At 39.4% G+C, this 22,534-nt stretch overlaps 1 protein-coding gene across 3 annotated transcripts in view; it reads right to left on the minus strand.

Moving 5' to 3' along the window:
- LOC124788051 (uncharacterized protein C7orf26 homolog) overlaps positions 1-12,046 on the minus strand; it is a 41,384-nt gene extending 29,338 nt beyond the window's left edge. The window contains exons 1-2 of one of the 3 annotated variants that reach the window (XM_047255120.1): positions 11,748-12,046; positions 11,524-11,634 (exon numbers count right to left, since the gene is read on the minus strand). In XM_047255120.1, coding sequence (XP_047111076.1) covers positions 11,524-11,583 — 60 coding nt within the window. In that variant the 5' untranslated portion in view covers positions 11,584-11,634; positions 11,748-12,046. Of the gene's footprint in view, positions 1-11,523; positions 11,664-11,747 lie in introns of all 3 variants that reach the window. The other 2 variants (XM_047255119.1, XM_047255118.1) reach the window with 2 other exon arrangements.
- Between the last annotated feature and the right edge of the window lie 10,488 nt (positions 12,047-22,534).

Here is a 22,534-nt window from a genome sequence, read left to right on the forward strand (position 1 = left end):
CACCACAATTTTGGTTGCTCCAGCATTTTATGTACACTTGCAGAACATCAGAGCCACAAAAATCCTAGAACAAATTAGAACATGTATGTGAAGACAGAGGACTTTATGGAAGAACTGGTTTGTTGAAAACACTCCATACAATTTGCCTGGAGAACTGTACATTCATAGAAGAGTACAGAAAAAAAATAATTTCCACTTTTTATATGTTAAATGCTTCGTAGTGAAATATGAATGGACAGGACACATTTTATTGGCAGGGGTACCTGATCACTATAAATCAATTATCATGGGTTATCCCATCACAGGCAGGGCTACCTGTGAAAGCAGTTGTGATCTACAAACTGCACTGTGACCACTGTGCTGCTTCCTACGAGGGCACGACAACCGAAAAGCTGTATGCCTACACAAATGGCCACTGACAAACTGTGGCCCAGAGAATGTCGGACTACGCAGTTGCTGAACATGCTATCCACCACAGTGTGCTTCATTTCAATGACTGCTTCACAGGCTGTGTCGTCTAGATCCATCTAGATCCACCCAACCAACACCAGCTTTTCTTAATTGTGCAGACAGGAACTCTCTCTGGATTATGCCCTATGTTCCCATAAGCTCCCCTGGCCTCAGTGTTCGCTAGTCCCTGTCCTTCACTCACCTATCCCCTTCCCTGCCCCCACTCCAGCACTACACAGCCTTCTATTCCACCAATGCCCCCATTAGTCTTTTTGCCCTCCTCTACGTCTCTCCTTTCCACTCACCCTCCCCTCTGCCACCTCGGGACCTCCCGACTGCACCTAGCAGCCCTACCCTGACCCCACTGAGGTCCTGCATGCTACCACAAGCAGCACTGAACCTTCGCCTACCCCTACCCTGCTATCCCTCTACCTCCCTGCCACAGCCTCCTCTTTGTCCCACCACCTATTAGGCACAGCTGCTGTACAGTTGACCTCACTGGTTAGACATAGTGGTCGTGTAAACCCACAATGGATTACAACAAATAAACTGGTGTCCAATGTGGGATCCAGGCTTTGATACCTGGCTGAGTATCTTTACTAGGAACTAAGGTACCTTAGAGTATGAATGACAGGATCTTCTCTTAGGAGAACTAACAAGCCCCATCTTAGGATGACCTGGCTTGAGCTTTCAAGGTAGATCAATTACAGTGAACAGGCAGAGTAGTTCTTTTGGTGTACAGCAGGAGCAAAGAAAGAACAAGTCAGGAAATCATCCACCATCCCGTATCACAAGAATATGAGACCACAGTGAGCAGACTGTTGCATTAAATATCAGAGGATGCCTTCACAGCAGTTACGACAATCAAGGTCAGGGCCACCAACATCTGAATCAGTGACACATACATGCCTGACCACACCAAATTCCAATATTACACTTTCAGTAAATGTGAACACAGTGCCACCCGCCTGACCAACAGACATTGTGAGTGAGTCACAACATGGGATGGAGACTATGGCTCTGAGAAAGGACAAAAAATCACCTAATATCAATCTGGAAGGTAGTGAACCCTTTGCTTAGCAAAAAGTGTTGTCGGACACATTTAAGTTAACTCTGAGAGCTTTGGATGGGAATAGGGATGAGGAAAACAGACATTCTGAGAAGAAAGGAAGACTTGGTTTAACATCCCATCAACACTGAGGTCATTAGAGACGGAGCACAAGCTCGGACTGTGTCAAGGACGGGGAAGGAAATCGGCCGTGCCTTTTCAAAGGAACCATCCCGGCATTTGTTTGAAGCAACAGAAACCCCAAATCTGGATGGCTAGATGCAGGTTTGCAGGTCTGAACCATCATCGTCTCGAATGCGAGTCCAGTGTGCTAACCACTGCGCCACCTAGCTCAGTTATATTTCGAGAAGCTAATCTCTAATTGGGAAGGAGGCATGAGGAGTATTCATACAGGAAATCAAGGATGAGGGGATTAAAACAGTGGTGAGAGCAAGAGGAGTGCATTTAACATAAGCTCACGTAATGGATCGTGCATTAACAGAAAAAGCATTCATTGCCCCTTGCAAAAAAAAAAGTTCAGTGAATCCAGTCATCCAGCACGAGATTACTGCTTTAAATACAAGAAAGGAGGTCATAACACAAGGAACTGCACTACAGAGACACATCTAAGGAAAATATACATCATGGAGAAGTGAAACGGACACATCATCATTTGTCGCTGCCGAGAAGAACTGAGGAAGCTCTACGCACAGGTCATCACATGGAAAATGGAAGCATGCATCAATTGGCGTGTCATTGATGCAATTTTCAAGGGCATTCCAGGCCATGTGATAAGGCAAGACCCGTGATACATTATAATTGTAAAGAACCAGGACATACGGAACCTCAGAAACAAGGAAACAGAACAGAATAAGTACGCAGTTGACCCACGGTGCAAAGTGGTACTCAGTAGACTGCAAGGGAAGGAATGATTTCGTAAATATAAGATGCATGCAGGGAAGTGTTTGAATCACAAGTCTCATAGTACATAGTAATAAAGGGATCAGCACTGAAGAGTACAAACAAATGGATTAAACTCAGTGGAGTCATTCAAGAAGTAACTGAATCGCACAAAGCCAAGATGTTAACGCTGAGGATAGACGACAATGTGTGTGTGTGTGTGTGTGTGTGTGTGTGTGTGTGTGTGTGTGTGTCGAACACAAGTTTTACATAGAAGAGGAGGAGTTAGATGAACCACGTGAAGGAATCTGAAGCAAAAACATCTGCAAGAGTTCAAAATTAATCACAGACTATGCAACAAAGAAGCTACTGGTATCAGTAAGAATCCACACAGAATCGGACATAGAGCCGAGAGAGAAGAGTGACTCTAGAGCAAGAAACCTGTTCTTTCTTCAAAGAAATAAGAAGTGATAGGGCACCACAGCTATGGGAAACAACGAACAAAGATGAGCAGCAGACAAAAAGGAAGGATAGCCTGTTTGCTGTTACACAAACAGTTCTTCGAGATGAATGATTATAAGGATCAAAGTGCACAACACAGATCTGACCAAAGAAACAATCGAGAAGCAGGACTTGCAAACAGGTGTGTATATACCTGCAATCTTGGTGACTGTTCAGAGTGTCACTTGTGTCACTAGTTTTTTGAACACCACAAAAGAAAAAGTTACATTGGCATGAGCCCCCCGGTGAAGATAGAAGCAGCACCTATCATAGAAGAAGGTGAGGAATGCCTCACACACAGTATAATTTCTGTGGATCAAGAGACAAGATAAGGTCGAGATTTAGCAGATTAAAGGAAATGGTTCGAGTGCATCACTTAAACGAAGAAGAAATTACTTCAATTATTGAACTGTGTATTGCATATCACGATGTACTTCACCTGCCCAGAGAGAGATACTGAGATGGTGAAAGAGACGCCCAAGGGAAAGTGATAAATATCCAGCCTTATCAACTACCAGAGGCACAAAAGGAACTCTTCAGAAATGAGAAGTTATTACACTGAGCACAAGTGTGAATTTTCCATTACTGACGATTCTGAAGGAGACAGATGTTTCACAGAAATGAAAGTGGAAAAGAGTTGCAAGTTACCAGATGTTAAATGACAACTGCATTAGCAGTGTATTCCTGCTATCATGTACTGACAAAATTTTAGATAGTTTAGGAATAGCCACATGCTTCACCATTTCAGACTGTGGAAAGGGTTACCATCAGAAACTGCACAATGAGAAAATGGCCTTCTCTACTCCAGAAAAACATTATGAATGCAGAATAGACAGTGGAGCTAGTTTTTAGAAACTGACAAACACATTACTAACTGAGCTTCAGGGATTGGATTGGATTGTTTTGTTTTAGGGTTTAAAAACAATTGGGGTCATAAGTGCCCAAGTCAAAACTATAGAACACGAAGACAGAGAGGAGTTAAAAAGTAACTACATGTCAATTCCAATCAATGTAAGAGAAGACAGCTAAAAACAGGGACATGGAGAAAGGTCTACAAAATACACCACGGAGAAACGAATGTCCAGAACTAAAACTTAAATGGTCTTCGCCATACTGTTACGACAAATAAAAAGTAAAATGCTGTTGACAGCCCACGTACTATTTGCTGAAATGGGCGATAACTCAGACTGCAAACCCAAGCGGGAATGTAAACGGTTAAAAAATGGGCATTCTGTCAAGGAATGATGGACAGTTACAATTTGCGCATAGGGCCAAAAGGAGGTCATCCAAGTCGCTGGAAGAGGCTTAATAATCTGAGGTTTATTCCCATGAAGGGAGGACCAATGGTGATGCCAAAGTGACACCACTTCCTGACAGATGGCAACAGAGAGATCATGGGAGGGAATATAAGAACAAGTGGGCTGAGGTACGAGGACTACAGTCTTGGCAGAAGCATCCACAGCCTTGTTTCCTAGCAGACATGACCAGGTACCCACATAAACAACACAGTAGCTCCATGAAGAGTGAGTGACAGTTTTCCTGGACCCGCTGCACCAAGGGATGGGTAGCGTATAGTGATCAGAGACCTCGAAGGGTGCTGACAGAGTTTGAGCAGAGGACACAATTGAAAAACCTGTGTCACAGGATGTGCTCCATGGCCTGATACAGGGCGAAGAGCTCTGCTGTACATACTGAGCAGTGTGCCGGAAGCTGATACCGAAAAATGTCGGCCCCACTGACGAATGCACAACCGACACCACGGTCAGTTCGAGAGCCATCAGCATACACAAAGGTACTATAGCCAAGTTCCATGCGAAGGTTGTGAAATTGAAGGCAACAGAGTGAGACTGGAGTAGTGTCCTTAGGAAGCGAATATAGCCCAAAGTGAACAAGGGCCACTGCATGAAGCCAATGTGGTGAAGGGTTCACATCATACAAGAAAGTTGCAGTAATGTGAAGTTAAGCTGCCAGAGCAAGAGCCGAAAGTGGACAAAGAGGGACGCACCCCATATTGGCAATCAAAAGAGGCATACGATGGGTGGCCACGCATGGCAGACAAACGGCATGCATACCTGTTGAGGAGAAAGTCACCGCAGTAGCACAGTGGTAGTTCAGCAGCTTTGGCACATACTCTCAACTTGGCTTTGAGAGGTGGCATGAGCCCCCTCTCATATTTCTATCTTAGTCTGAGTAATTCAATCTTCCTCTCTAATTGCATGCGGTGAAAAGTCGCTATTCCTTCACACGGGGACTTCCCACGCAGCGTCTCTCGCCACCCGGGTGGTCCGGTAACAGGCGGGCTCTGCTGATCTTGAAAGGGTTAAGCCGACGGGTGTGAGGGAGTAGAGGGAATGCTTTCCAGACACTGACATTGTCATAAAAGCGGAGGAGACACGCCCACAGGGGCCTGAAGGAGCAGCTGGGCTGGAGATTCCGTTACTTCGCAGAAACTCAGCGAAAACACTTTCTGGTGGGCTACCAGCGAGGCTTGGGAATGAATTGTGTCCCCAGGCAGTCTTGGCGTGCAAATTCCCGCGTTTTCTGCAAAATCGTAACTGTGATTGGCTTGCTCAGGGCATAGCTCCATGACGTAGCAAAATCGGCGCAGAAATTGGCGCCAAGAATCTCCACTGGTGGAATGGTAGTGCTTCAGCAATAGAGTGGAATTTTCCGCCAGTTTTCGAGTCGCTGATTCGAACGTTTAACCACGGCCACTGTCGTAGGGGTGGAAATGTTCTGTGTTCGGTTTGTACGGGTGCTCTGGTGGGAGTCGGTTCTCGCCTTTCGGTTGGAGTAGGTTACAAGACTGAGCTCTCGCTGCTCTGGACAGCCTGCCTTCCATTGGCTGTCTAATATACTTTTATTTGATTGTAACTGTTTAACGAAGTTGCTGAAGTTTCGACTTCAATTTAACTTTCCGAATACAAGCGGCCTATGTTGTCTGTCTTGGGCAGTTTTGGCTAAAGTTGACTGTATCGGAGTTACTGTGTGACTTCGCTTGTTAAAATCAATCACTGTACCATCAGTGATTGTGTGGCGAGCCTTCTTCGTCTCCCTCAGAGGCACGTTTGTATTGATAGGAAGTTTTTAGTCTGGAACAACCAGACCAGGACAATTTGTTTCGGGCTAAACTCACGACATTATCATCACCACGACAGGACGTTGAAGCAACCAGCCATCGCTTCCGGTACGCCAGATCGTGTCCTTGCAGTTAAGAAGACAGCTTGGTAATGTATGTCTGCAGCACCGGCAGATTAGGGAATTTGCACTGTGATAATCAGAGCTCAGCAGAGCGCGCCTGTTCGTCTTTCCTAACTTTGTTCTGTCTTGGGTGTTCATTGTCTGAGTTATCACTAAATCAGAGCTCAGCAGAGTGCGCATGTTCGTCTTTCCTAACTTTCTTCTGTCTTGGGTGTTCATTGTCTGAGTTATCACTACCGTAGCAGCAATTAATGTTGAGTTGGCTCGGTGTTTCTCTTAAGATTTGAGTTGCAAGGAATTGGTTCCACATACCACTTGGTCATAAATGTCACAATCTAGTTGATGGACAACTTCACCTTCACAGCATTTATTTGAGTATCCAATTTGATGTATTGTAAATGTCTCGTGTGTTTTGTTTATTATTTTGAGTTTAGTCATAATAAATTAAATTGTTATTTTGGACAGAACTTTCATTCTGTTAATCGGTGAAGCAACCCGTTCATTTCTCACTACGTTAATGAAACTTCCCTTAATTTCCATCCAATTAAATTATTTCAGGTGCCAAACTCTTTTCTACTCCACTTGCAGGGTCAATTACAGTCACTTCATGTTTCTTCTTAATCATCCATGTGCAACAGCAAAAGTAGGAGTTAGAAAAGAGGGTGCTTAAAGCATCATTTCCATATAAAGATTCGAGAAAAATTTAGTGTTAAATACACTGCTAGCCCTGGCACCTCGCAGCTTGTGTAAAAGGCGCCAGTGGCCAAATGGATGCCACAATGGTGGACAGTGTTGAAACAGCGTAATAGGGATGGACGTGCAGATGCATAAACAAAACACCCATAGTCTAGTTTCGAATGGACAAGGGACCAGTACAAAAGGAGGAGAGTGGTTTGATTTGCACCCCAGGAAGTACCATTGAGGACCCACAGGACACTGAGGGACCACATATAGCGGGCTGCTAGATAAGACACACGGGAGGACCAAGAGAGTTTCCTAATGAGCACGAGTCCCACGAATTATGTAGTTTCAACAAATGGAAGAGCAACAGGACCAAGATGTAAAGATGGTGGGAGAAAACAACTGCGCCGCCATAAATTCATACAAAAGATTCTGTCAATGGAAAAACAAAAGACATTGTCAACGCTCCATGAGTAAAAGTGATTCAGACATCACTGAAAATGTCACTCAATAAGAGAGGTCTATGGAGAACTCCAACAGATGGCAAAATCATCAACAAAAAGGGAGCCGGAGGCTTAATGGCGATAGCAAACAGGATGACACTCAGGATGGAAACAAGGCAGAACCCACATGCACCTTGAAAACTCGATATTTTAAAAGTTCCTCAAGGAATCAGGCAGGCGGCTATGGAAGCCCCATGTGTAGAGAGTACAGTGGATACCAGTTCTCCTGCAGGCGTCACACGCCTTCTCCAAATGGAAAAACACAGCCAGCCCGGGATTTCTGCAGAAAACCATTCATGACATGGGTGGACAAAGTAACGAGATGGTCATATGCAGAAAGGCGGCTCAAAATCCACACTGTGCAGCAGTTAGTAAATTGAGAGACTCGAGCCAACATAGCAGCCTGGCATGAATCATACATTCCATCACCTTGCAAGCACAGCTGGTGAGAGAGGTGGGATGCAAGATGTTGGTGCATTTAGATGATGTGGTTGCGTTTGGAGCTACATTAGAAGAGCATAACGCAGGTTTGTAGACTTGGAGAAGTGTTTGAAAGATTCTGACCACAGAATTTAAAGTTGCAGATTGTCAAGTGTGAGTTCCTGTGGACGGCATTAACTTACTTAGGACACGTAATTATGACAGAAGGATTAAAACATAACCAGTAGAATGTGAGTGTGATAACAGCATCCAAGAACAACAATCACAAAGGAGCCTAAGATACAAGTCATTCGTACTGTCTCCAACCACAGACACTTGAAAAATCTCAGCTTGACCTCGTAGCCATTTCAGTTCTCTACATACCTGCTCATGTACCAACAAACAACTAGTCTCACATCCCCACGTCACCTCTGACCTGAGCATGAACCTCTAAGTAGGTTGCAAGCAATGTCGGGTTACAACAGCACATTATCTGATATAAAGCAGTCTAGGTAGTTAAAGGAAGCACCCAAAAAAAAGAGGGATTAGACTACGAAGAGACCTCTTCTCAAGTAAGCCGCTACAGTCCAATAACATATCTGTTGGTTCAGCCATCAAATGCGATCTAGACATAAGTTGCTTAAGATGTTGTTACAGCACTCTGGTAGGTAATTGGAAAGAACTGATTTAGCCTACATTAAAATTTCAAAATTTGATTTTATCATTACAACTGTTAATTAAAAAACAACAAGAGGCTGAAGAAAACAGTGCGCACATTCAAACAAGGTACGCACAATTGGAAAATTAAACTAAATGATGCACTCTTTAAACTTGAACTTTCAAATGACATATAGGAGATCCATGTTTTTTACCAAAATAAGAAAGGAAATGACATTTTAGTTGTTGCAATTTATATCAACAGCATGGTGATTTTCATTAATAATCTGCAAGGGAAGGAATGCACGCTCAACAAGCAATTTAAAATGAAAGATCCCAATTGCTTAGGCGCCAAAGTCATGAGAGATCACAAATGGGGACTATTATGGAAGAACCAGTCTCAATAAATATAACCAGTTCTTGAAAAGTACAATACGAAGAACTTAAATCCAATGACAAAACAACCTCTCAACAACAATCATGTACTTATATATGACTTCCAAGACAAATGAAGATAAAATAGCCATGATAAATAAATCCTACAGAGAAGCTGTAGGCAGTATAATATAGGGACTAGTGTAGCAGGGGATACAACCCGTCGGCTTTGGACATTGACGTCACAAGTCGCCAATCGAGAAGCGATTCTTCTTAGTGTTGTAGCTCCCTTCAGTGGCTGATAAGGGTTTTTTGGCTTTTTAAAAAAAAAATCTCACGAGATAGAATAAACAGATCCACTTTATTAAGCAATCAGTAAAAAAACGAAACTGAAACATAACAGCAAAAGCCAAAATGGTAAACTGCTATCTGGCGACTTGTGACGTCATTGTGCAAAGCCGACGGGTTGTATCCCCTGCTACACTAGACCCATAATATATCCACAGTTGGTTAGATTAGATTAGATTAATACTAGTTCCATGGATCGTGAATACGATATTTCGTAAAGATGTGGAACGAGTCGAATTTTCTAATACATGACATAATTAGGTTAATTTAACAACATACTTAAGTTAATATAGGCCTAAAAATTTTATTTTTTTGTGTTTTTTGTTTTTATTTATTTTTTTTTATTTTTTAAATATTTTTTTTCCTTTTTTTTCTTAATTTATATCTAAAAATTCCTCTATGGAGTAGGAGGAGTTGTCATTCAGAAATTCTTTTAATTTCTTCTTAAATAGGCATACTTGTTGGTTATCTGTCAGACTTTTGATACTATTTGGTAAGTGACCAAAGACTTTGGTGCCAGTATAATTCACCCCTTTCTGTGCCAAAGTTAGATTTAATCTTGAATAGTGAAGATCATCCTTTCTCCTAGTATTGTAGTTATGCACACTGCTATTACTTTTGAATTGGGTTTGGTTGTTAATAACAAATTTCATAAGAGAGTATATATACTGAGAAGCTACTGTGAATATCCCTAGATCCCTAAATAAATGTCTGCAGGATGATCTTGGGTGGACTCCAGCTATTATTCTGATTACACGCTTTTGTGCAATAAATACTTTATTCCTCAGTGATGAATTCCCCCAAAATATGATGCCATATGAAAGCAATGAGTGAAAATAGGCGTAGTAAGCTAATTTACTAAGATGTTCATCACCAAAATTTGCAATGACCCTTATTGCATAAGTAGCTGAACTCAAACGTTTCAGCAGATCATCAATGTGTTTCTTCCAATTTAATCTCTCATCAATGGACACACCTAAAAATTTGGAATATTCTACCTTAGCTATATGCTTCTGATTAAGGTCTATATTTATTAATGGCGTCATACCATTCCCTGTACGGAACTGTATGTACTGTGTCTTACCAAAATTCAGTGAGAGTCTGTTTACAAGGAACCACTTAGTAATTTTCTGAAAGACAGTATTGACAATTTCATCAGTTAATTTTTGTTTGTCAGGTGTGATTACTATACTTGTATCATCAGCAAAGAGAACTAACTTTGCCTCTTCATGAATATAGAATGGCAAGTCATTAATATATAATAAGAACAACAAAGGACCCAAGACTGACCCTTGTGGAACCCCATTCTTGATAGTTCCCCAGTTTGAAGAATGTGCTGATCTTTGCATGTTACGAGAACTACTTATTTCAACTTTCTGCCCTCTTCCAGTTAGGTACGAATTAAACCATTTGTGCACTGTCCCACTCATGCCACAATACTTGAGCTTGTCTAGCAGAATTTCATGATTTACACAATCAAAAGCCTTTGAGAGATCAAAGACCTAACTTCACATATACAACTTGTGTTGTTAATTCACTTCAGCAATGATCCAGGTAGGTAGTTAAAAGAATCCTTTGAAGGACTAAAGTCCTGAAGCTGCAATAGGAACAGAACAACATCAACAATGAGAACAGTGATGCAGACTGGGCAGGAGACAGAAAGAGAGCAGAAAGTCAACCATTATATACCTGTTTAAATCACAAGGAGGTGCAATTTCTTGGAGAGGCCAGATAAACTCAATGGTAACTCTATTGACTACGAAATTTGAATATATGGATTGACTCCAACTTATCAAGGAGCACAACAGCTGCAAAAGTCAGAAAGTCAAACGTCTCCATTCCGTGAGGGTACACAGATAAACCTTTTGTGTAATGACAAAAGTCAACCAATTTATCCAAATCAATGGAGAAACCTAAAAAAATGATGAAAGACATGATTTCATAAGGCAAAAAAAAACTGGCTTGGATCAAGTTATAGAAAGACAAATTCTGACACAGGCAATAGTCGCTGATAAGTTGATCAAATCGGTGTGAAGACTTCACCACGTCAACACTCATCAAAACAACTTCCAGTTGTATATTAATTTGCCTGATAGCACTGTTTAGCTGCAGAAAATTAAGATAATGCAATATATGGAATTAACACTAATATAGTGAGTGAAAGAGTCATAGCCATCACTACCACCATTCAACATTTCCCTATTCAAATCGTGTCCTGTTTCAGACACTGCTACAGCTATAGCATGAAGTTCTCTTCACGAAATAGAGACTGTAAAGGGGTAATGCATACGTCACAACTCAAATCAGGACTAAATATACAGTTTGAAACTCGTACTCTCCTAATAACAGGTTCACTCGGTAACAAAGTCTACACTACGCAATTATATGTTTACTCTAAAACCAGTCGGCATGATCGACACTAAACAATGTAGCATTCACCTTTCTTTTCCCTCCACGTCTTTCTACTTCGCAGAAGATGAATTCAGCCATCAAATCCATTGCTAGATCTAAGTGTTTGATACTTGGCGGGCGACCGGTATTCTGTGTTAACTGTTCTGGAACGAAGTGAAGTAACATTGCTGTTATGAGACACCAAAACATAATATGGTTCAAGGTATTTTTAACGGTGATTGACATATTTTAGTTAACACACACATACTAACCAACCCGAGAAAGAGCTTCTCTTGCGCAAAAAGGAAATTCTGTTTTCCTCAATGCACTTTTAAGCTCCGAACCACTGACAGACATTCTTGGAGTTTCTTTCTTAATATATCACACACAAATTTTCGGAGTTAATTGTTGATTGCAACACATTTATCACGAGCAACAGAACAAGATACATTGCATTTCGAATCGTTATCACCACATCTAGAAACTATTTACATAAAACATTAAATGCTCGTTCTTTAACAATCACTCTTGTTTCTACACGTCGCATCACTGGCATTGTTTATATTTGATGTAAGCAACAGAAGCAAAGATAATTCTACAACTTACATTGTGCCCAAGGATGTTACAAACAAACAAGCAGGTTAGAATCTTCGACCATAGATACTAATAGACTGGGCAAACAGTGCAGCGGCTATACATCTGGCGTGGCTGCAACATAGAATCACGTGACTGTTGGCAGAACGTCGGCGGGAGTTCAAGGCAGCATTCTGATTCCTGATTTCACTTCCAGTATTTCTCAGTGGATTTCCAGCTAACTTCACCACATTAAATGTAGCTTATTATACACAGCTAGAAGTGATAAATTATTGCGTAACCACTGTACAAATTTAGTTTTACAGCCATTACTTCACAATGAACTTTGTGAACTGCTGAAACACTTTCGATGTTCGGCAATATATTCGCCCCGAATATTTCAGTGTTACCAATTGAGACGCATTCTCTACTGACAATATGCGTTATGCACTGCATAAAATGTAAATATTGCGTGTGTGTCTTTTAGTGCCTTGGTTGTAGAAAGTGTTATAGACTTCATAAACCGGCATAAACAACGAAACCTGTAACGTAAACACACGTGTTCACATCGAATGTAACGAACTCAATTGTGTCGTTCGCCCACAAAACGTAAAGCAGTTCCATTTGAAAGCTCTTTTTTGGTTTAAATAGTTTGTTTCGTAGATGTATCAAATAAGATATCTACAAAATCAGTACCTACTTACATGAATACTTGTTCCACAGATCATGAATACGATACTTCACAATGATGTGTCAGTTTAATGAAAGGTAGACCTATCATTAGATGATAATTCTTCCAATCACTTATTTATGCCTAAAAATCGTCTACTGAGAAGGAGCTGTCATTCATAGATTCTTTTAGTTTGATTTTAAATGCTGGTTGGCTATCTGTCAGAGGTTTTTAATGCTTTTTGGTAAATGACCAAAGATTTTTGTAGCAGCATATTATTTATCCCACACATTACAACTTATTATCTGAAAACTAACATAGGCCATACAACTACCTTTTTGCAAATGGTATTCAGTATTTGTTTCTGATATTCGTATGTTTTGTAACTGGGAAGTACAAAATAAAACTAAACCCAGATGAGAAATCAAACCCCTAACTTGTTTTTGCAAATTGTTCTTTAAAATAATACCAGCATCATTCACCCCTTTTTGTACCAAAGTCAGATTTAATCCAGGATAGTAAAAATCATCCTTTCTTCTTATGTAGTAGCAATGCACACAGCCATTGCTTTTGGAGTGGGAAGGGTTATTGGTAATAAATATCTCTCTCTCACACACACACACACTATATATATATATATATATATATATATATATATATATATATATATATATATGTGTGTGTGTGTGTGTGTGTGTGTGTGTGTGTGTGTGTGTGTGTGTGTGTGTGTTAAAACCCACATTCTTTTGTCTTTTCCTCTCTTTCCCTCTTTCGTGACGAAGCAACCGTTGGTTGCGAAAGCCTGAATTTTGTGTGTATGGTTGTGTGTCTATCGACATGCCAGCGCTTTCGTTTGGTAAGTCACATCATCTTTGCTTATATATAAAAATTGGCGGTTTGAAGTGCTGTGTGTGTTTCCAGGCGCACATTGCTTCGAACAGATGCGTGTGTGCGCAGTAGGCTTGAAATCTTTTCGTTTCACTGGCTGTATCCACATCTGCCTGCGCCCTTCATCCTTTGGAAACCTATACGAAAGAGAAAAAGCAGCTTTGTAGCTTACCATTTCAAGAAATATATACGATTGCAATGTGCGCCTGGAAACACACACAGCACTTCAATCCGCCAATTTACGTAACTGTGGCGTTCTGGGTAAGGATATGATACACACAATAGTTCATCAGTATTCAAGAAATGCCGCTAAATTATACTAATAATACTTACACGTGAAATTTAATGTTACTTCCCTTCACAAAACGCTCGGTACAACCATAAGCACAACAGGATACCACCATTGTTTTGCCAATAGTCACGTGGTATAGCAGTAGAGATGTTGGTGCCACGAAATATACGTCATGACCAGTCTACCAATATCTATGGTCGAAGGTTAGAATCCACCTCCATGTTAGAATCAGAGATATGGAACAACGTTTATAGCTTCACAGGCGTCTAAAGCTAGCGAAATGAGGGATGCTCAACTACCGGACCTACCGATAGATGGCTCTACCACCTGATTACTGTCGTCTGTATTGCCCGCCATATTCAAATTTGGCAAGAAGTTTCTCTCGGTCTGTACGGTGTATAAGGAATTATGGATTATCGAAATGGTGATTTCTCGTTCCGCTTTCAATTGTACGAAGCGGTGGAGTAAGGAGAGTGACTTACCATTTCACAGGTAATAGGACTACCGATGCAATGCGATAAAAATACAGACTTAGTGTGTTTGCTAATTCGATGTTTTTGACCAGGTTTCCTCTAAAGCACCCAGAGTTACTAAAGACGTGGATTACTTCCGTGAAGCGGAAAGATTTTAATCCTACGTCTTGCAGTTACTTTGCGGAAACCATTTCCGACAAGATGATTACGTAGTGAGCCCTGGAACGTGGAAGAAACGTCTCAAACCCGAAGCAGTGCCATCAGTTTTTGACTTTCCGACACATTTGATGCCACCAAATAAACAGCCTCGACGACATGTTGTTAAGATTTTGAGTGACAACGATGATTCTCCATTTGAGGTAGCTAATTAATTTCCTTGCTATGTGTGTGCTTTTTACTTTTGTGAATTTATTTCGTACGCTACATAGGTCTAAGCAATGTTGTAATACAGGTCCATATTTTTGTTTTTGGCGTTCTGTCATGGAATTTGTGCTCGATTTGCCCATTGCAGACGCTGCTGATTGCGTGGAGAATGTTGTCAATGAAAATTCTTCCGTGGAAAGCATGTCCCACTTATCCAATGCAGAAGCTGCGAATTGTGTCGAAAACGTTAGTATAAGGATGTTTTCACACCCCCATCGTTTTCTTATAATATTTTTTCATCAAGTTTTGAGTTATTTCAATCGTATATAACGAAATTATTTCTTTATTTCAGAGTGCAGTTGGTTCTTCAGTAATTGATTGTGGTATACAGTCGAAAGTAGAAATGGAAGACATGGAGACCGATACTCGCATTTTTTTTTTTTTTTTTTTTTTTTTCCCTCAGACATTGTGCACGAATTAAAACGTAAACTGAAGTGCGTCCGTGAAAAACTTCGAAGAAGAAAGTGTTTTCCATGGATGACATCATAAGTTCATTGAAGGAGAAGGGGCATCTTCCTGAGAAGTTACATAACTTCCTCAATCATCAGAAAGGAACACAAGTGGAATTAGTGTGCAATGTAGTGAACACCTCTCTCTCGTCAAAGAGTAATAGATACACAACAAATGTGAAAATGTTTGCTATGACTGTTTACTTTTATTCACCAGCAGCATATGAATACCTGCAAAAATTGGTGCCTCTGCCCCATACATCATTGATTTCCAAATGGGTGGCAAGTGTAGAGGGTCGACAGAAGCGTCCGATCCCACGCGTCGGCTTTGACCCGTGACGTAAGGGTGTTGTCGTGTGTGACGTCATGACGGCGCGGAGTTTGGTTTGAGTGTGGCTGTCTCCAGTTCTGTTTTATCTTATTTTATTTACTTTTCTGATCTGTTCGTTCTATCCCGTGAGATTTTTTTTTTTTTAAGACAAAATACACTAATCTGCTACTGAAGCATCTTTATCTTCTATGGGTTGCAGGGGTTACGACCCCTGGGGAGGTGGGTGGGTATTCATGCATGGCTGTCTTCACTTACACGTTGTAGCTACGCAAGGCGTCTAAATTTGTTTATATTTAGTTTTCCCCCCACCCAAAACACCCCATTTCCCGCGCTTGTCCCGTTAGTGTCATTAGGCTTCTTGTGGAAAGTGTGTGTGTTTGTTTTTCGATGTATTTTCGTCCTCACAATGTGTACATAACGCTACGGTATATTGATAAGTTTCACTTATGGACCGTCTGACAGCAACTGAATAAAACACAATCTTAGTGCCATACGCGTTTCGCCTTTATTTTCTGCAAGGCATCATCAGTGGCAGGTTGCGTGGACAGTTTCTTACATATTACGCTCCTGTTGCATTTTTGGTGTTGTTCTTCTTCCTATGAGAGCCAATTTCCTGTTTTTTCCACATTCCACAGCACTATGCACTGAACGCTTGTTTTAACATAACGACTTTATATGCGCCACATTGGAAACGTGGTTTATGGTCGTTTCCGGGCGGGATCGGACGCTTCCGTATTTCCGTGCCTCAGTCAACAGAAGTAATACAGGCATCTGAGGCTCTGGTTTTCATGCTTGTCTCTATTAAAGGCAAATTTAAATGCCCGATTGCATATTTCTTTATCAATGGTGTACAGGCAAATAATCAAGCCACACTGATAAAATCCGCTTTAGAGAGGCTGCATAGTTCTGGCATTATGGTTTGGTGTGTTACATGTGATGGCTGTAAGGTAAATATAAGCACTTTACGTTTGCTTGGCTGTACTTTAAATTTTTCCAAGGGTGATTTTAAAAGCTACTTTCCTCATCCTGTGGAAAAATACAATGTTTATTGTATCTTGGGCATGTGTCATATGATTAAGTTTGCCAGAAATGCTCTAGCAGAAGTATCTGCTATTGAGTCTCCAACTGTCATTATTAGATGGCATTTAATTGAGAAATTGAACAAGGTACAACAAGAAGAAGGTAGGACATTTGCCAACAAACTATCAGGACAATGTATAAGTAATGTAAATAGAAAAATGAATGTTTCATTAGCTGCACAGACTTTTGAGTTCTAGCGTGGCAGATAGTATATAGTTTTTGAGGAGGGTTGGTGATCCAAATTTTAAAGGAAGTGAAGCAACAGTAGAATTTTTGTAGGATTTTTGATATTCTGAACTCCAGAAATCCATTAGGCAAAGGGTATAAGAGCCCCCTGAGACTTGACAACAAATCTTATTGGCTTGGTATTTTCAGACACACTGAAAATTATATCAAAAGCTTAAAAATCATTGGTGTTCCATTGCTGCTCCATGCGAGAAATACTTTTGCTTTTGGGATAATTTTTAATATCCAATCAGTCAGGCACATAGCTCTGGCAATTATGCTTCGTGTTGAATCTCCTCTGAAGTATTTGCTAACTTATAAACTGTCACAAAACCACATAGAGCTTTTTTTTCCAGCATTCAGTCCAGAGGTGGTTGGAACAACATTGCAAATGCATACCAGTTCAAATGTGCCATGAGAAAGTTGCTCTTGAGTAACAGTGTCACTGCAATGAATGGGAATTGCTCACATTTTAATGTGTGTTGTTTGCCACCTGTTTATGATTTTCATGCAAGAAAGCATGTAGTTCAAAATGGTTGAAATGGCTCTGAGCACTATGGGACTTAACATCTATGGTCATCAGTCTCCTGAACTTAGAACTACTTAAACCTAACTAACCTAAGGACATCACACAACATCCAGTCATCACGAGGCAGAGAAAATCCCTGACCCCGCCGGGAATCGAACCCGGGAACCTGGGCGCGAGAAGCAAGAATGCTACCACACGACTACGAGCTGCGGACGAAGCATGTAGTAGAAAGTGATGAAAGTGCTACAGGAAATGAAGTAGAGAAGTGGTGTGCAATTCTTGATGATAAAATTAAGTTCTCATTTTTCAAGCAAAACATACTTTATTATATTGCAGGGTATGTGTCATTGCACCTTTCAAGGCAGATCACATGCAAAGACTGTCTTCACATACTGAAGCCATCAGTAGTTAAATCTGCATTAGAATGTATTTATCTCTATGCTTTTCCCAATATGGCCAATAAAAATGCATTTGTAAATTTTGTTAACTGGGGAAAACTGGTTAAAACAAGTGACTGCGTGTACTCTGTTGTAGAATACTCAGAAACTGTTTCAGATGTTTGTGATTGCTGGGGATATGCGACAGAAATATATACAGGCCAAGATTTTGCATTGTGTTAAAATTAAATTTGTAGATTACCCATCTCCTGCTCCTGCTCTTGGTCATGATTACCATTATGAAATTGGGATTGAGGACTTACATCAGACTAAACTTGTTTGTAAGATTGCCCTGTACTCCTGTACACACTTAAAAACATATGGAAAAAAAGCCTGCTGAGAAAATTTTAAACAACAAATCAAGTATAAGGCAGAAGTCAAATAAACTCATATTGTTTAATCATGTATAGTGCCCAAATTGGAAAAGATTATGTATTGGTACATTTCATGCAGATGGGTGTGACATTTTGACATATTTTTTAAAACTATTTTGTCCATAGATTTGTTGTTGTATAATGATGAACTACAAAGGATGAATCACATTGAAGTAAAATTAACTCTTTACATCCTGTGTAGATATTGTAACAAAATTATAATTGTTTATTATATAAGCTTATTTTAAGATGTTTGGTGTTACAAAACATGCACTTGCATTAAAAACAGGTGATTTGTGTGAAATTAATGGAAAAAAAAGTTCTGAGACTTATTTGACAGATAGCTTTCAGTGTGAGAAAATATTTCCCGCAATAACTATATTAACTTGATTTTTCACTTTAAGAAAACAGTTTAATCACAGAATGGGTGTGATCTAATGGATTATGAAGTGACCCTGTGTTTCAAACAGTAATGTTTGTGGATACTCTGCAACATAAGAGCAATAAAATTGTTACTCTCTTAATTCTTGTTTTAATACTTCCTAGAATGAACACATTATTTCAATTGATCGTGAGCATTCTTATTACTTTAGAACCATTCTAGAATAAGGAGGCCTGATTCAGGCAAAACCTAATTTTCTGAATTTTGTCTTTATTTTGCTAGGAGGTCTTTCTATTATATTTTCCTGTGTTGAGGGAGGGGGGAGGTGAAGAGAATGCAAATAATCATATAGAATTATCTCTCTAGCACTACAAAGTACTGAATACAGTGATTACAGTTACACTTGGAAATCTAGGAAATTTCAAAAAATGGTTCAAATGGCTCTGAGCACTATGGGACTTAACATCTATGGTCATTAGTCCCCTAGAACTTAGAACTACTTAAACCTAACTAACCTAAGGACATCACACAACACCCAGTCATCACGAGGCAGAGAAAACCCCTGACCCCGCCGGGAACCGAACCCGGGCGCGGGAAACGAGAACGCTACCACACGACCATAAGCTGCGGATTAGGAAATTTCAGTATTCATGTTACATGCCTAATTTTCATCAACATTTACCTTAATTATACAGTTACACTTTTTGCTGATTTGAACTGTGTACTACATGTTAAAAGGATTTTGTTTGGTCATAGTAATAACAGCATTTCACTTTTTTTTTTTTTTTTTTTTTTTTTTTAGGTCATATGTCCCATACGGAACTAAAATTATCAAGTTACGATGACAAAGGAAGGAATTAACATTAAGGAATCTTACTTCACAGAAATTATGTAACAATGGTTACACTTTTTGCAAGTTAACTTTAACATAAACCATTTAGTTTTCCATTAAGAGTGAAAGCAGTTGCTCGAGTCACGTAAAGAACAAAGTTTCCCATAGGGAACTAAGGTATTTTACGTTTGAGTTATTGCAGAGCCAAAGTATTGTGATCTTCATATTTCTATTTAAAATAGTTTGTAACTCAAATTCACAGACATTTTGGAATCTGTACATACATGTGTGTAACAAGGTACTTTTCATGTGTCATGTGGAACCTATAATTTTCTGGTTTAAATATAATTTATTTCATGAATTACCTTTAATACCAACAATGTCTGAATGCAATGCAATGATATGGATAAGGTAAATGTAAGTGGTTATAAGCTCTCTGCACATGTAATGAGAGAAAATATGGAGAAAGGAGGAGTTGCCATATATGTCAAAAGTTATCATTGTGCAAAAAGTATAGAAACAAAAAAGTTTTGTGTAGAGAAACATATAGAAGCATGTGCCTGTGAGCTTAAACTAAATAAAGGCACATTTATAATTGTAACTGTATATAGGTCCCCATCAGGAAATTTTCATCTATTTCTGAAAAATTTGGACTCCTTGTTGTGCTATCTGTCAGACAGGGGGAAGCAAATTATTATTTGTGGGGACTTCAATATAGATTCTCTGAAAGAGGGTAATAGGAAAAATGACCTTGAAGTATTACTCAGTTCTTTCAATTTGACACCCGTTATTGATTTTCCTACTCGGGTGGTAAAGGATAGCAGCTCACTGATAGATAACTTCTTTATAGACCAAGATAAGTTTAACCAGATAAATGCTCAGCCTGTTGAGAATGGTCTTTCTGATCATGGTGCACAGCTAGTTACAATATATGACATAGCTCCATTCAGCAATACTAAACAGTCCTCCAAAGTAGTACGTTCAGTCAACGATTTAACAATTGCAAATTTCAGGGAAAGCCTACAGCAGTTAGACTGGGATGAGGTGTACCGTGAACCTGATGCCATTTTAAAATATAATTTATTTCATGACATTTTTGTAAATGCATTTGAAAACTGCTTCCCCAAGAAAATAGTTAAATATACTCGTAAGAAACCTTGTAACAAACCATGGCTTACTAAGGGTATAAAAATATCTTGTAACCGGAAAAAGGGAAATGTATCTGACAGCAAGAAAGAGTAGTGACCCAGAAACTATCAAAAATTATAAAAACTACTGTGTTATATTAAGAAAAGTTATTAAAAAATCCAGGAGTATGTGTATCATGTCTGAAATCAGCAACTCTGATAATAAAATTAAAACAATTTGGAATATTATCAAAAGAGAAACAGGTCAACCAAGAGCACAGGAAGACAGTATTGCCATCAAATTGAATGAAAACTTTACGAACAAAAAGTCAGAAGTTGAAAATATTTTTAATAATCATTTTCTAAATGTTGTGGATATAGTAGGATCCAGGTGTTCATTAGAAGATGCTAGGCTGTTAATGGAAGAGGCCATACCTATGCAATTTGATACAATTGAAATCTCACCCACTTCTCCCTCTGAAATTAGGAAAATAATAAACTTGCTTAAAAGCAAAAACTCACATGGAATTGATGGCATTTCCAGCAAAATACTAAAAGCTTGTTCTCAACAGATAAGTAAGATTCTCAGCCACCTGTGTAATAGCTCTCTAGAACAGGGCATTTTCCCTGATAGACTGAAATATGCTATTGTTATACCTTTGCATAAAAAGGGGGATAGATCTGATGTCAACAATTACCGTCCAATCTCCCTTCTAACAGCTTTATCCAAAATTTTTGAGAAAGTAATGTATTCAAGAGTAGCTTCACATATCTGTAAAAATGAAGTACTAACAAAATGTCAGTTTGGTTTCCAGAAAGGTTTTTCAACAGAAAATACCATATATGCTTTCACCAGACAAATTTTGAATGATCTGAATAACCGAACACCACTCATTGGGATTTTTTGTGATCTCTCAAAGGCTTTTGATTGTGTAAATCATGAAATTCTGCTAGACAAGCTCAAGTATTGTGGCATGAGTGGGACAGTGCACGAATGGTTTAATTTGTACCTAACTGGAAGAGTGCAGAAAGTTGAAATACGTAGTTCTCGTAACATGCAAAGATCAGCATATTCCTCAAACTGGGGAACTATCAAGAATGGGGTTCCACAAGGGTCAGTCTTGGGTCCTTTGTTGTTCTTATTATATATTAATGACTTGCCATTCTATATTCATGAAGAGGCAAAGTTAGTTCTCTTCGCTGATGATACAAGTATAGTAATCACACCTGAGAAACAAGAATTAACTGATGAAATTGTCAATACTGTCTTTCAGAAAATTACTAAGTGGTTCCTTGTAAACGGACTCTCACTGAATTTTGATAAGACACAGTACATACAGTTCCGTACAGTGAATGGTATGACGCCATTAATAAATATAGACCTTAATCAGAAGCATATAGCTAAGGTAGAATATTCCAAATTTTTAGGTATGTCCATTGATGAGAGATTAAATTGGAAGAAACACATTGATGATCTGCTGAAACGTTTGAGTTCAGCTGCTTATGCAATAAGGGTCATTGCAAATTTTGGTGATAAACATCTTAGTAAATTAGCTTACTACGCCTATTTTCACTCATTGCTTTCATATGGCATCATATTTTGGGGTAATTCATCACTGAGGAATAAAGTATTTATTGCACAAAAGCATGTAATCAGAATAATAGCTGGAGTCCACCCAAGATCATCCTGCAGACATTTATTTAAGGATCTAGGGATATTCACAGTAGCTTCTCATTATATATACTCTCTTATGAAATTTGTTATTAACAACCAAACCCAATTCAAAAGTAATAGCAGTGTGCATAACTACAATACTAGGAGAAAGGACGATCTTCACTATTCAAGATTAAATCTAACTTTGGCACAGAAAGGGGTGAATTATACTGGCACTAAAGTCTTTGGTCACTTACCAAATAGTATCAAAAGTCTGACAGATAACCAACAAGTATTTAAGAAGAAATTAAAAGAATTTC

This window comes from Schistocerca piceifrons, chromosome 3 (assembly GCF_021461385.2).
Source record: "Schistocerca piceifrons isolate TAMUIC-IGC-003096 chromosome 3, iqSchPice1.1, whole genome shotgun sequence".
Lineage (NCBI taxonomy): Eukaryota > Metazoa > Arthropoda > Insecta > Orthoptera > Acrididae > Schistocerca > Schistocerca piceifrons.